This window comes from Antennarius striatus, chromosome 7, assembly GCF_040054535.1.
Source record: "Antennarius striatus isolate MH-2024 chromosome 7, ASM4005453v1, whole genome shotgun sequence".
Classification (NCBI taxonomy): Eukaryota; Metazoa; Chordata; class Actinopteri; order Lophiiformes; family Antennariidae; genus Antennarius; species Antennarius striatus.
Genome location: NC_090782.1, coordinates 26,077,183 through 26,091,461, shown reverse-complemented (window position 1 = coordinate 26,091,461; position 14,279 = coordinate 26,077,183). Strand labels below are relative to the sequence as shown.

The window sequence follows — 14,279 nt, the reverse complement described above, 5'->3', positions numbered from 1 at the left end:
AACGCCGTTAGCTCGGGCGGAAAGAAAACAAGCTTCTCTTTTTCAAGGGAGTCCATGGAATCCTTTGCTGTTACCGCGGCAACCGATCCTCCATCAACAAACACACGGCCGTAGGATCATATTAAAGTCAACAACATCCCAACGCCGTTTGAGCGGCGGCACCGGCCTGGGCGGTAACCGGTTGGCATGTCGTCGCCCAGCCGACGCCTGACGGATGACTGACGGATGAAAGACGGATGAAAGATGGATGACTGATGACTGACGGATGGATGACTAATCATTAATGTCGTAAAGTCTTCCACTGACGCAACAGCACTTTAGCACAGTCATGCTGGGTTTACAGGTGAACCTGACTCAGGTGATCACTGTTTGATCCACAGGTAGATTCTGTTCCACCAATAGATCGCTCCGTTCAGCCGCTAGAACTCTGTTAGCGACCGCTAAGCGTTAGCACTACATCTAAAGTGAATGCACTGCAGTCTGACCCCGGTTTGACCTTCAGAGTCACTTCATGTCCAAACTGGAGACACACAACGTGAGACTAGTCAACGCCCTGACGCTGAGCATAGCCATAGCCCACAGCAGCGGGGACACCTGAAATGGACACGCCCATCACGGTTCCCATGGAAACGTCCACCACAGTTGCACTCGGGGGTGTTTCCACACGGCTGTTTGCTTTTAAAGCATCCGTCCCAGTGAGGCTGGATCATGTGACCACACCATTAGGGAGGGGGCTGGATCATGTGACCATACTGTTAGGGAGGGGGCTGGATCATGTGACCATACTGTTAGGGAGGGGGCTGCACCACCTGATGAAGGAGCCGTATCCCATCAGGCTTTGCTGGGGAACCTACACGCTCTAGATTCCCGTAACAACAGCTGGATGATGGGACGTCCCACAAACATCATCCAGAGAGAGGAACAGGACGGCCGTGTGTACGAACACACACTCTGTTCCAGACCGTGTGTGTGTGTGCGTCACATGGGTCGTGTGTGTGTGCGTCACATGGGTCGTGTGTGTGTGCGTCACATGGGTCGTGTTGTGATCATCACTCGCCTCCCGGCGGACCAAGACACACCGTTCACCTTGTGTGTTTATAATGATGTGCAGACGGTGTGTGTGTGCAGACGGTGTGTGTGTGCAGACGGTGTGTGTGTGCAGACGTCTGGGGGGATGAAGAGCAGAACCACTTTTACCCGGGGGGGGGGGGGGGGTCCCAGCTGGACCTTCACACGGGTCAGGTTCACACTCGTGCTGCTGGACCAATGGCTGGCTAGCAGAGCTAAATGTTCACTACCGATCGTAGAACCTGATTGGCTGCACACAGAGGCGTGTCACCCTCCGTGATGGTGGGGTCACGGCTGATTTGACACCCGACCAGTTTGCTACATTCCCACCGTGCGCCGGGTGCCACTGATTGTGATCCTAATGACTCAGGATGCTCCATTACGCCAGCTTCAACAGCCCATAATAGTTGTGTCCCAGCGGTGCAGGTGTGAGCCTGACCACTCCTTTGTCTTCACACCTTTACCTGAAGCTGCGTCGGGTCGACCCTGGGGGGATTTCACGTGTGGTTCCAGGAACAGAACCGGTCTGGTGAACATCCAGACGCCACCGCCATCTGTGGCCACGGCTGAGGGGGTGTGGCTTGTTCTGGCAACCAACCAGGACGTGCATCCTCATTCACACGTCTGTGGAGTTCCATTATTCTCCTGGTGTTCCCATCATGTCAGTCGTGTGCGTAGCGAGTGCACCGGGCCGGCAGTGGCGAACGCTTGTGAACAGGTTCCGACCGGCTCCTGGTCCTGGTCTTACTGTTGGGCCGTTGTGGGTCATCAGTTCATCGCTTCAGAGCCTCTGATGGCTGCAGGGTGGAGGTGATGGATGAGCATCAGCTGTTCATGTTCAACCACAGAAGAACTTCCTCAAAGTTTCATCAGCGTCTGATCTGGAAACTTTTCGTTCTGTCGTCCCGTGGGGGGGTGGGGGGTGGGGGGTGGGGGGCGACTGTAAACCTCCTCCATTTATTTGTTCAATCAGCCAATCATTTTTCAGCCTCTTACATCGTGCAGTGATAAATCTGGCCGTGGGACACAGAGATTGGTAATATATAAAGTTGATTGATCCACAGGGGATGTTGATCTGCCAGCGATACAAAACGAGTAACTCACACTCATAAAAACATACAAGGAAATATAAGAGGATATTAAATTGTTCTGGGACCCGCTGACGCCAGTAAAACAAAGTGACACCAATAAAACACCACAGTACAGCGGTAACGGCTGCCGATTCTGAAAAGCAAAAGAAAGAAAAGTTGAGTCCACTTCTTGGAGGACGTGACCTGGAGCCACCGGTCAGTCCGGCTCTGACCTCCAGGTCTCTGGTGGGTGTGGCGTCTGAGCTGGAACCAGCAGGTGGAACCCGGCCAACCGTTCCCATTGGTGCAGCGGAGGTGGAAACCAGAATCAAACATGAACTGGTCCCAACGGCAGCGCATTGATGTCAATGTCCACCAGGAAACATCTCCTCTTTATTAGACGTGTGTGTGTGTGTGTGTGTGTGTGTGTGTGTGTGTGACTTTAACATTACAATATTTCATGCAACAACTCCTTTATAAACTTAACAAATGAGTAAAATTCTGTTTTTCAGTGACTTTAAAATAAGAAGTTTTCTCTTTCCCATGTTGTTGTCGTCTCCCTGGTTCTCCTCGTGAGCGCTGGAGAGCTGTCCTGGAGGTGACATCCTGGAGGTGACGTCCTGGAGGTGACGTCCTGAAGGTGACGTCCTGGAGGTGACGTCCTGGAGGTGACGTCCTGAAGGTGACGTCCTGGAGGTGACGTCCTGGAGGTGACGTCCTGAATGTGACGTCCTTGAGGTGACGTCCTGGAGGTGACGTCCTTGAGGTGACGTCCTGGAGGTGACGTCCTGGAGGTGACGTCCTGGAGGTGACGTCCTGGAGGTGACGTCCTGGAGGTGACGTCCTGGAGGTGACGTCCTGGAGGTGACGTCCTGAATGTGACGTCCTGAAGCCGTGAGGACGCAGCGCTGCTCTAAAAATACTCTTCTGTGTAAATCCAGCGTCACTCAGGACGATGGAGGGCCTCGTCCCGCCAGCGACTGCGTCGTGTTGCGTCTTCAGGACTTGGCCCGGCCGTTATGTTTCCATGCTGACGCCGCAGCGCTTTAAACATATCACAGGATCACGGTGCAAACATCCCATAATAGTAGGATGCCGTGTTTTCATATCTACTGACTGCAGATGTGTTACAGTCTTCTTTAAACAGACGACACTGCATTTACAGCACAAAGCACTAAAAGACGTTATTTGTAAAACCACCAAACAGAGAAGAGTAAATTATTTATGTCAGGGACTATTTTTAGCTTTGGATGAATCTACAGGTGGTGAGAAGGACTGTATGAACACACAAAGGTGTCAACGCAAAAACTCTCTTCGTTCCAAGGAGACAATATAAATAATTTAATGTAATTCAACATTTAACAAACATTTTCAACACTGCAGCAAACCGTCGTCGAGTGGTGACCAATAGCAATAAATAACACGTTAAAACTTTAACTTCAATTCATTTTGAACTAAGAATACAAAAGTCATGCTTTGAACAGCCATAGCAATAACATAAGGATGTTTGACATCCCATCATGCAAAGTGACACATCCTACCTCTACGGTTAATCCCACTCTGACCAGTTACTGCATCCAGTCAATGTGGACGCGTCAGTGAGGTGACGTTCAGTTTAGGACACGGGACGGAGGAACGTGCACCGCTGTTTGGTTTCCACAAATATACATTCATCAGCTTTGGTGCTGGTGAACAAATAACCACATTGTTAACGTGTGTTTGACATGGATGAACGCAAATGTGTCAGCTTAAATAAAAACATCAGCATCAGATTTAAGTCAGAGTAAACCCCGTCTTTAAAGGGTTAAAGCCCTTTTCTCAGGACGATGTGTGACGTCATTAGAGGGCCAGTCGTCATGACAACGTCCTTTCAATGGGAGTTCACACACACTCCTGTAAAGAAGGTCAGAGGGGGTGACTCCGTGCCGCGGCGCCAGCAGCGGGCGGAGGTCGTCCTGCTGATGGAGTCGTGATGCAGCTCAAACCTGCTGAAGTCGGCGTTTAGCTGACAGCGCTCGGTGGGGGGTTCCCCCCATGGGACGGGGCCCTTCATATGGGGGGGCAGGGGGGTCGGCCCTTCCCGGCCCCCAGGCGTTCCAGTCAGCTGTAAGTCCTTCCTCCTCCTCCTCAGACATCTTCATCCCTTCGTGGCGTCGGCGGCGGCGAGGTTTTCCAGCAGAGTTCTGTAGACATCCGAGCGGAGGAACCGCGGGTACGAGTCTCTCTCCATCAGCCCGTAAACTATCTTCTGCGCGTCGTTGAAGCAATGCATTGTGGGAGTCTTGACACTCCGTTTGATCTGCTCTCGGGTGTGATAGTCGATGTTGATCTGGAACGAGGACAGAAGAAGAAGAGACCTGAGACGTGAACACACACACACACACACACACACACACACACACACACACACACACACACACACACACACACACACACACACACACACACACACACACACACACACACACACAGGTTTAGGTCTTTTACCTCTTTAGGAGACTCTGCTTTGATAAACTGCTCGTAGATCTTCTTGGCTCTGGAGGACATCCTGAATGAAGACTTGATCTTCTTGTAATCCTCACAGGTGAGCCAGAACTCGATATTCTCATCGCTGTATTCTGACTTGAGGAAGTTGCGAAAAGTGGCCAATCCATCTGCGAACACCACACGGGAGAAAACACAGTCGGTCTCACAAACACTCATGTTCAGGCCTGAGAGAATGAAGTCCACCTACATTTAGACTCCAGGAGCCTTTCCAGGGACTGTGACCATTGTTGGGTATCTTCTAAACTTAGCCTGCTGGGGAGAGAATGCGAGCTAGATTAGTGGACCACAATCATATTTGTGTGGAATGAAGCAGCGTGAGGCGCGGGGAGAGGAGCAGCAGACGTGAAGCCGTGGGACGTTGGCCTGCGTGAGCCGCTGCCAAAGCAAACACGGCGTCTCTGGTTCATCCGAATCCTTTCATGACGCCATAGATGGAAATGAGAGGAGCAGGCCGGCTATTTTAGAGCTAAACCTATGCAGAACAGTCCATAAGTCCTTACCTCTCAGAGCTGGACGTGTGTGAGAACATGCACTGGAGTCGGCACATGAAGTTCTTTCCTCTGTTCAGAGATAAGAAATGACTGCATGTTAAATTAGCTGCAAGCAGATCCACCAAAGCATGTCTGGCATGTGAGTAATTAGCAAAGACAACACGGTCTGTGAAGCCGTGTAGACCGACTATTTTTAAGGGGACAGCAGGAAGCATCTGTGGTATTCCTGAGTGTTCCTGTCTGACAGCTGGAGATAAGGAGACGTTCCTTTGGAAGCTTCACGTAAACGAAGCGGAGACGTTTCTTCAGGTCTGATGTCGGCTGGAAACGTGGAGTTTCACTCACATGTTCTTGTTTCTCTTCCTGTCCTCTCGGTCCATGGTGAAGTGTGTGTTGAGGCGTTGGGCGGTGAGGCTGGGCATGGTTCTGTCAGGTCCACGCCGTCGGGCTCCTGGTGCTCATGCTGGAGACTCTCAGAGGGTTCCCCCTGCAGATCAGCCTTTTATACCACCGTCTCCTGTTGCTCCAGACTGAAGCTGCTGTGCATCATTAGCTCAGCCCAGACCGAAGAGGAAGCACCCCTTCCTCCTCCTCCTCCTCCTCCTCCTCCTCCTCCTCCTCCTCCTCTCCTCTTCCCTCCTAACAGCTCAGACTCACTGCAGAGCACACAACCCCCCCTCCTCTGATGAATTACTCCCTGTTATGTGTCTCCATGTTCTTCCCTCTGCTCCAGAATCCCGTCCTCCCACTAACACCAGGAGCCAAATGAGCGGCGCTCCCTGGAGACGTATCGTGTTAGCATTAGCGTTAGTATTAGCGTGAGTTGGGCTGTGACAGCACACATGCAAAGTACAGTAACGGTAGGTGTGGGGTAGTCAAATCATCAGCTCTGCACACAGGTCGGAAAATAAACCCTGTGAGGACGGAGGGACGCCGGAATCCTCCGGCCTCAGAGCGCTTATCAGAAAAACGACTTCGGGGGGGGGGATTTTTATCTTTTGAAATATGGCGGAAATTCGTGCAACACCAGTGAGAAAGAGGAAAGAGCAAACTGATTGTGACACAGCCAGGAAACGAGAACATAGAAAAGTGTCAGAACCACATTTCCTTCATGGGCAAACTGTGAAAGTCTGGACGCTGTTTTCATTCAAACGTCTCGTGATCCACCAGATCTACCAGGTCCACCAAATCCACCACATCTGCTTTATCATAACGTCCTTTTGAAATGTTTTTGAATTTACACTGCAACACTCAAAGTCTTGGAAACCCATCAGTATGAAGGATCTTTCTCAACCCTCACATCCTCTGAGGGAAAGAGTTTTCTATTGACGCCTCAAGGGAGGTAGAGGAATACTTGAAGTACGTGTGATTATAATAATATACTTGTGATCTTTATTCATAGAACATTTAAAATGACGCCACGAGGTTCTTCCCAAAGAAGGCAGAAAGTTCAGGAATAACAGGACAGGTTTGGCGATGACTGGTCGATGTTCTTCTGGAGGTTTGTTCCACAGTCTTTACCTTAAACATTAGAATGACCCTTGACCCTGGAATGAGTTCCAGGGACTTTAGGGTGCATGATGGTGTGTCTGAGGCTGAAAGGTTCTGTCTGTTGTAAAGAAAGAGTCCATGAAGAACCTCAAATCTATTTGTGGGGGAAATACGACCTCCATACCCTTACACTGGTACTCCTGAAAAGCTAACACACCTCAAGTAGAACCAATGGTGTAGCTGAGAAGCTGAGAAGCTACAGCAGAATGAACATGTAGCCCAAAGCCAGTGTCGGAGCTTTCTCATACCCATTTGATGGACTGCAGGCTTTTGCATTTGAGCCTGTTAGATGTGGAAGGACCTCGGAGCAGATAGGAGTGAAAAGAAATTAGCGGCATTGGCCACAAATCAAGTGTTGGTGTAAGAACTTGCCGTGTGCTGGATAGTTTCTTGGCAAGCAGCTACTTAAAATTAGCATTAGTAGCTCTAACTCTTGACAATTTATATTTTATTTTTTTGAGTGTTTTTCAAATTATTGCTGCACTTAAAATATTTTGTCTGGCATTGCAGTAGAGGCTGCGTCAGAAGACTGGACATGAAGTGCAAACTGTGGGAATATATAGGCTCAGTCCAAACCCGGGTGGAGAGGCCAGGTTTGTGCTGTCTGTTGTGTAACTACAGGAAATGTTGTTGCAACAGAGGTTGGACACATATTTTAAACAAAATGCAAGAAATCGCTGAATCTGAGGAGGTCACATTAACTGTCAAAGCATCAACATACCTTTACTAAAAGAAATCTTTAAATAAGGTGACAGTCTAGATGCAGGTTGTCGTTTTAAAACGATTTAATGTTTCCTGATTGAAGGGGTTCAATCTTAACACGGGGGGATTTTCTGTGTAGCGTCACAGAGACAGTTTCTAGGTCAGTGTTCATGCTAGGTGTTACCTCCAACACGTGATTATAGCGGTATCTAGACACAATACTCTGTTCCCAGCCCATTAAGTTAAGACCAGGTGCAGATTTGATCTCAGCTCAAGTAGTCGAGGAGTTTTAGGAAACTAGTCCATGGACTGATTGCACTGCCACCCCTGCTCACGTCTGATGCCCCAGGCCATTTTGCTCCCATCTGCCCCATGGCTCGGCCTCTCTGATGCTGCGCTCCCTCCTCTCCATACATGGTTCTGAGTCCCGGGGCTTCAGCTGGAGTCACCACCACTGAGAACCGCGGCTGCCTGTTCGTATTTCATTTACTGTATGGAGGACCTAATGGAATACACCACGCAATGCTGTTAGCCAGTAGCATCCAGAACTGATGGCAAAGTTCCCCAAGTGTGACAGTCTTGAAAAACAATGTGTCCTCAACCGTACTCACTTCCTTTTTTTGCTGCCATGGTTACCATTCAGGCCTGTGAGAAAACAGTGACAGATTGTGCGAAGAAGAGTTTTCCATGTGAGGCTGGAGAGGAGACCTTTGTCATTTATCAAGAACACCAGTTCGTGACATTTCACATCGTGCTAACGGTGGTGCTCCGTAGTGTTAAAGCCAGTGAGGCGTTTATTCTGAGACCCACAAATGGATTCTGTCTAGAGCAACAAATACATTTGATGGAAATGCTAAGATGATTGGTAGAATCTCCTCCCTTTGTCATAACATATAAATAAAGTGCATTCACTGATGAAGACGATGTTACATTCAGAAAAGTCTGAGATTATCCATGTGGGATTACCTCCTGCATCTGTTTCCTTTTGTCTCCTTGACATATTAGATTCAGTAATCATTTGAATACTTGTGTTGTACTTACTCTCACAATCTGCCTCACACTAAAACCTGGGCACAAAGTGAAAATAAATGGTCATTAATTCAATTAAAACTTACTCTACATTTCTTGTGTCAGCTCTACTGCTGTGAAGAAAAGGTACTGATTAGACGTGGATCTTTACCTGGAATCAAATCTGAAGACTGTTCTTCACAGAGAAGTTATGACAACTTTCCCTCAAAGTGGATCCCTTCCTTGAAGTCAAGCCCTTGATCATCTCTGACATCATTGTCTCCGGGTGATGAGATTATTCCCCTAACAAGGCAGCGCGTTGGGCTGATCTGTTCCGCATCAGGTTGCCTGATGACTCCGGTGTTGTCCTTTAAGCCCCTGGGTTATTCTTAGCCGCCTCAGAGCTCCTTTTTAAGGCACATTTGTGTGGAATAAGGCCATTTACAGCACGGAGCGGGATCAAGGGTTACCGCCGGGTTACTTTTTTCCACTTTGGTAAACCCTTCAGCTGCTGTGTGGAGTCAGCGCTGCACCTCATTAGAGGATATACTAGACATGTGACCAAAAACAGAATCTCCTTGCTGGGTGAGCTGTGGAAACTGCTTTTTTAGTGTTTTTTTTTTTTTTTTTGACTCATGCCCATCTTCAAGCCTCCAGCTAGACAGTGAGATAAATATAAACCTGTCCCAAGATTCTGATGATATGGAAATAGAACATTAAAAATAGGAACTATTACAATCTTCTGCAGGAATGGATCCAGTCTTGGACAAGAATTAAGTAGGTTTTATTGCTCATTAATGAAAACAATCATCATCTCCTGTTTCTTTCTCTACATGGAACCTTCAGACTTTCAGTGAACACATACAGAACATCCAACAATTATTTTCTGGTACCTTCGGTTTACACAATATAACACAGTAATGGATCCCACAAAGCAAGCAAGGGTGTGCTACAGAATCACCTCAGTTCTTCAAATCTGAGTCTAAAGTTTGACAGTCTGAGCCAATTTGAAAGGTAATATGTGTGTCAAGGTGGGGACGTGATGTCATCTTCCCGTGTGGAGAAATTTAAAAATGTGACATTTCCTGTCCTCAAACCAACATTATCAAGTAAACAAGCATCCAGAACACCAACTCCTACCATCCTGTGGTAAACGTGAACCACCACTTACCGCAGATACCCTTTGGAACTCACATGACTTCACCCTTACATCTACATTAGCACAACACATTATCAAGTACAGCGTGAAATTCAGTCCAATGTTGTCCAGACCTCGGTCCTGAGCTAAATGTACCACAGGGTTCTGGATTTGTGCTGCAGGCTCAGGTAGGCTTCTGACTGCAGGAACCTGGGGCAGGAGTCTCTTTCCATCAGGAGATAAACGTGTTTCTGGGCCTCGTCGAAGCAGGAGATCCCGGGGTTCCCCAAACACGCCCTGATCTTCTCCCTGATGTGATGGTCCACGTTGATCTGGGGCAGAAAGGAGAAGAGAGGCAGCTGTCAGGCCATCGCATCAAATCCGTCAGATTACCCACAGTTCCTTGTTTCAGGCATCTGATGAGGATGATGCTGACTTTAAGCTACATTTAGATTTTGTCAGCAGTCTGCAGAGATGCTTTTTAAGGAGGGCAGTAAAAGGAACTGAAGTGACGCTAGTCTTTAGGAGGTTGTTTGTGCCCTCCTTACTTTCTTGAATCTGGATCTGATTTGCTGACACATAATAAAATCATGAAGGTTGGTTTTGCTTTCATAATAATTAATAACTTTCCCAACGACCGGCCTCTTAGTGTCTGGGCTGAATGGGGGGGCAGATGGAACACAAACCACCACCATGCTCATTGGTATGTTCAGTCATGTTTCTGTCGGGTTCTTCAGCTGTGACACACTAGCTGTGACATCACTTCCTGTTTGATGACTCACGGCCCTCATTTCCACAGAAAACTCCACAACGCTTGTGTTTCAAAGACAACTGGGGGTCACGCAGTGTCTCGGTTTGGTGTTGCTGCTCTGCTGTGTGGGGGTGTGGCAGGAGGAGGGGCCGAACCTCTGGGCGGAGTCTCGTCTCCACACCTGTCCCTCATCTCAACACCTGGACCTGATCAGGCTGATTAGCCTGAGGCTTCTTAAGCCTGACTCTCTTCTGGTTCCCTCCCAGACTGCTTCGTACCCCCGTTTATGTCTTGTTTGAGCCTTGCTGTGTTTTGACTTTTTGGTTTTTCCATTAAACCATTGAGGAAAGCTTCTCCCTCCGTGTCCTGCTATGTGTTTGTCACAGTTAAGGAACGAAGAATGACCGATCGTCCTCTGGTGACCATTAACTGGACACTGACCTCTCTGGGGGCCACAGGCTGGATGAACTCGCGGTAGATCTTCTCAGCTTTCTGGTGAAGATCGTCCGACGAGGCGCTGGCCTTAAAGTCTTCACACGCCAGCCAGAAATCCATGTTTTCCTCGCTGAATTCAGACCGCAGGAAGGTGTGGAAAGCCGCTAAATGTTCTTGGAGGAGATGGAAACACAGTGGGTTGGATGTCCTCAGAACCATCAAACAAACTTAGAACATGACTTTCTGCAGCTGTGATTGTGATTTACTTTGGGCTGTTATTATTAGGTGTTCTTAGCATTTCTTACTTTTATCCTTCAGCAGCTTTTCCAGTGTCGGCTGGAGTTTGTCTTCATTCTTCCCACTGTATTAAAACATGACTTTAATATTACATCTCGGAAGATCTGACAGCTGTGAGATGGAGATCACCAACACAGTGCAGCACGTACCTCCTGACTTTTGAAGGATGGGTGTTAACCCTTTCTGTCTGTGCCATGAGGCCTTGGAGGTTCTTTTTACGCCTCTTCAGATTCAGAAGCCTGGAAAACAAACAGAGGCCGTTTATCTCTATAAAAATACAACATACTGTGTGTTCACCTTCATCTGGACTCGTCCTGCTTACCTTCTAGACTGCTTCACATGTTGCACCAGATCCTTAATGTCAGAGAGTCGACTCCTTGAGAATAAACGATTTACCATCCCTGGTTCTCCTGGTTCTCTGTGGTTCTCCTGGTTATCACTGGTTCTCCTCTGTTCTCCTGGTTCTCTGTGGTTCTCCCAGGTTGTCTGAGGAGGCACTCCCTCCTGCACACACCTTTAACGTGACAGGGCAGGTGTAATACCTGTGACGTTCAGGGCCTGCTGGTACAGGCATGTAAATACCTTCTGCATCAGCAGGCCGCCAGCAGCTACTCTGGACCGCTGTTGTCTTTGACTCACAGCGGTGAAATCCAAATGGAAGAACACTCCTCTGTCGTGTAGACCCACGGGCAGGACGGGATGGCGGGATGATTCAGGGCGCTCCAGGTGCAGAGGAACCCGAGAACGTGCTGCTAATAAAACGTCGCCAGCGGCAACGTGACGAACATTTTGAAACAAAACATGTTTGCTGTGGATTAAATGAGCTAAATCAGCCCCAGTGGAATAGTTTGCCTATCAGGCCGCAAGTCTGTTTGTTTTGAGCTGTTTGATTGGCTGAATTACAAAAAACCCCAAAAAGAACAGACCCACGGCTCTGTTTGAAATTGTTTTTCCATAAAACTATTTAAAATTTTTTAAAAGTATAAAGAAAGGAGGGATCAATTAAAGTTCAAGCATGACAGGACATTAAATAGAGGTGAAACAAGAGAAGTTAGAGTTGCTGAAGGGAAAACGGAAACTCGCTTCAAGAGGAAAGTACTCTGTCGCTGTTTTCTGTGATTAGATGTTGGGACAAAACAAAACAAAAAGTTAATGAGTTTTAAATGTGCAGCAGGAGCTACATATGTCTGAGTTCTCCTGGTCACTTCTCCATGTCAGGGAATATTTTCTAAAACCTGTAATGTGCTCCTTTTTTTAAAGAAATTCAAACTATGGCTTTGGGGCTTCTGGAGACTTGTGTTATTACCCACGTCTCCACTGTCATCAGAGTGTCCAGTTTGCTTTGCTGTGAAGTTCCAGAAATGTTGCCTGGACCAAAAATTCACTGCTGATGTTTCCATCAGCAGGAGATTAAACAAAAGGTTTGGTTTCCCTGATCTGCAGAAGATACTTCAGCTCTTCAGATGATGGGTTAATGGGTTAATAAGAACAGGTGACCTGAGGAGTTTCTGTATCTACTGAACCTGATCAGGTGACCCATTCTGTTTCCTGCATTGAACCTGTGAATGTTACAGCTGTTCTCGGCTGGTGGGGGCTGGTGTCGTGGTTTTCTTCAGGATCTCCTCGGGACTCTTGCTGGCTTTGAAAGTTTGTTTGTGGTTAAAACTGAAGTTTGTTTCAAACTTTCCACACAAGGAAGCTAAAGCTGTGGTAGATGCACGTGTAAATATAGGAAGTCCCCAACATGTGACGCCCGTCAAATCTCATGCATGGTTAAACAGCACGAAGACCCTGAGAAAATTAAACAAATGCAAATATATTGGGTGACTGAGGCTCGGCAGCAGCGTGGTGATGGGTCGGTGAGACACGGTAGTGTTCTTTAACACCATGTTACCAGCACCTTATTCAGTCGCTTCTTACTTGAACCAAACTAAATGCATCTCCACTTGGCTTCGTGGAGCAGCATAACCCAGTTCTGGCCCACAGCTCACCGGTTCTGGCCCACAGCTCACTAGTTCTGGCCCACAGCTCACTGGTTCTGGCCCACAGCTCACTGGTTCTGGCCCACAGCTCACCGGTTCTGGCCCACAGCTCACTAGTTCTGGCCCACAGCTCACCAGTTGTGGACCACCTGAGCGGTTCTGGTGTTGTATTAAGCTGGGGCAGGTGGCTGTTTTCAATGCTGAGGGACCAGAATTCCACTCTCCACCTCCAGCGCCGGATGGCAGAGGGACAGGAGACCAGCTGTTGAGACGAACAACCTCCAACAGTTCAGTGAGAAGTAATGAAAACACATGAGAGCTCCTGAGGGGCTTCACTTCACCTCCAGTGACACCTGTGTGTTTCAACGTGGTGTCACTGGAGGTGTTACCCTCACAGGTGTGTGTACGCTGTTCAGGAGGCGCGCGCACACACACACACACACACACACACATAATGTCACAGTAACGATGTGGTGAGAGCTGAAATGGTCACTCTAAATGAGAACATGTTGTTTCAATCAAGGCGAACGTGCTGAAGTCAGCAGCCTGACGTGATCATTAAATGTGATCATTAAATGTGATCATTAAATGTGATCATTAAATGTGATCATTACATGTGATCATTAAACGTGATCATTAAATGTGATCATTAAATGTGATCATTACATGTGATCATTAAACTTGATCATTACATGTGATCATTAAATGTGATCATTAAATGTGATCATTAAATGTGATCATTAAATGTGATCGTTAGTCTTCAGAGACTGTGGGGAGTCCTGAGGTGGTGGTGGTGGCTGATGATCCTGGATGATGAATGAACATGTTGGTGAATCTGGAGATCAGCATGTGGAGAGGGTCGGATTTAAAATGTGTTGCTCTGCTGTTGGCTGGATGTGACCAGATGGTGACAACAGCTGTGTTAAAGTGATGCAGCACGGAGTGTGTGTGACGGGCTGGGGGGGGGTAGCAGCAAAAAACACACATGTCCCAGTTCTGATTTGACACTAGTGGATAATAGTAACAACAGTCTGACACCAGGTCCTAAGGGCCATCCTACATTGATCGATGTCCTACGTTGATCAGGATGCTTCAGCGGTAGGATGTTGTGACATTAACGTTACATAACGATGGAAAGCTAGCCAAGTTTCATCAGGTAGGGCTTGACTGAACGACAGGAAGTATCTGTGGAACGTGAATGTAGGAAAACCAGCTCCACTATGTTCGTGATACAATCAG

The 14,279-nt window shown here is 47.9% G+C and overlaps 2 protein-coding genes across 6 annotated transcripts in view; both read right to left on the bottom strand.

The window, feature by feature from the left end:
• Nucleotides 1–3,455: 3,455 nt before the first annotated feature.
• On the bottom strand, nt 3,456–5,747 carry LOC137598842 (regulator of G-protein signaling 1-like). 5 transcript variants are annotated; one of them, XM_068319342.1, is made up of 5 exons: nt 5,522–5,747; nt 5,186–5,245; nt 4,873–4,934; nt 4,626–4,792; nt 3,456–4,467 (listed from the first exon to the last, which is right to left on the bottom strand). In XM_068319342.1, exons 1-5 carry the CDS (start codon nt 5,596–5,598, stop codon nt 4,276–4,278), a joined length of 558 nt encoding a protein of 185 aa, XP_068175443.1. In that variant the 5' UTR covers nt 5,599–5,747; the 3' UTR covers nt 3,456–4,275. The 5 variants fall into 5 exon arrangements, with proteins under 5 accessions (XP_068175443.1, XP_068175442.1, XP_068175444.1 ...); XM_068319341.1 differs by having other exon boundaries at nt 4,873–4,937; nt 5,522–5,745; XM_068319343.1 differs by lacking the exon at nt 5,186–5,245 and having other exon boundaries at nt 5,522–5,746.
• Nucleotides 5,748–9,205: 3,458 nt separating this feature from the next.
• Nucleotides 9,206–14,279, bottom strand: part of LOC137599478 (uncharacterized) — a 113,130-nt gene continuing 108,056 nt past the window's right edge. The window contains exons 6-10 of the mRNA XM_068320434.1: nt 11,381–11,572; nt 11,208–11,297; nt 11,067–11,122; nt 10,768–10,934; nt 9,206–9,907 (exon numbers count right to left, since the gene is read on the bottom strand). Coding sequence (XP_068176535.1) covers nt 9,722–9,907; nt 10,768–10,934; nt 11,067–11,122; nt 11,208–11,297; nt 11,381–11,572 — 691 coding nt within the window. The 3' untranslated portion in view covers nt 9,206–9,721. The remainder of the gene's footprint in view (nt 9,908–10,767; nt 10,935–11,066; nt 11,123–11,207; nt 11,298–11,380; nt 11,573–14,279) is intronic.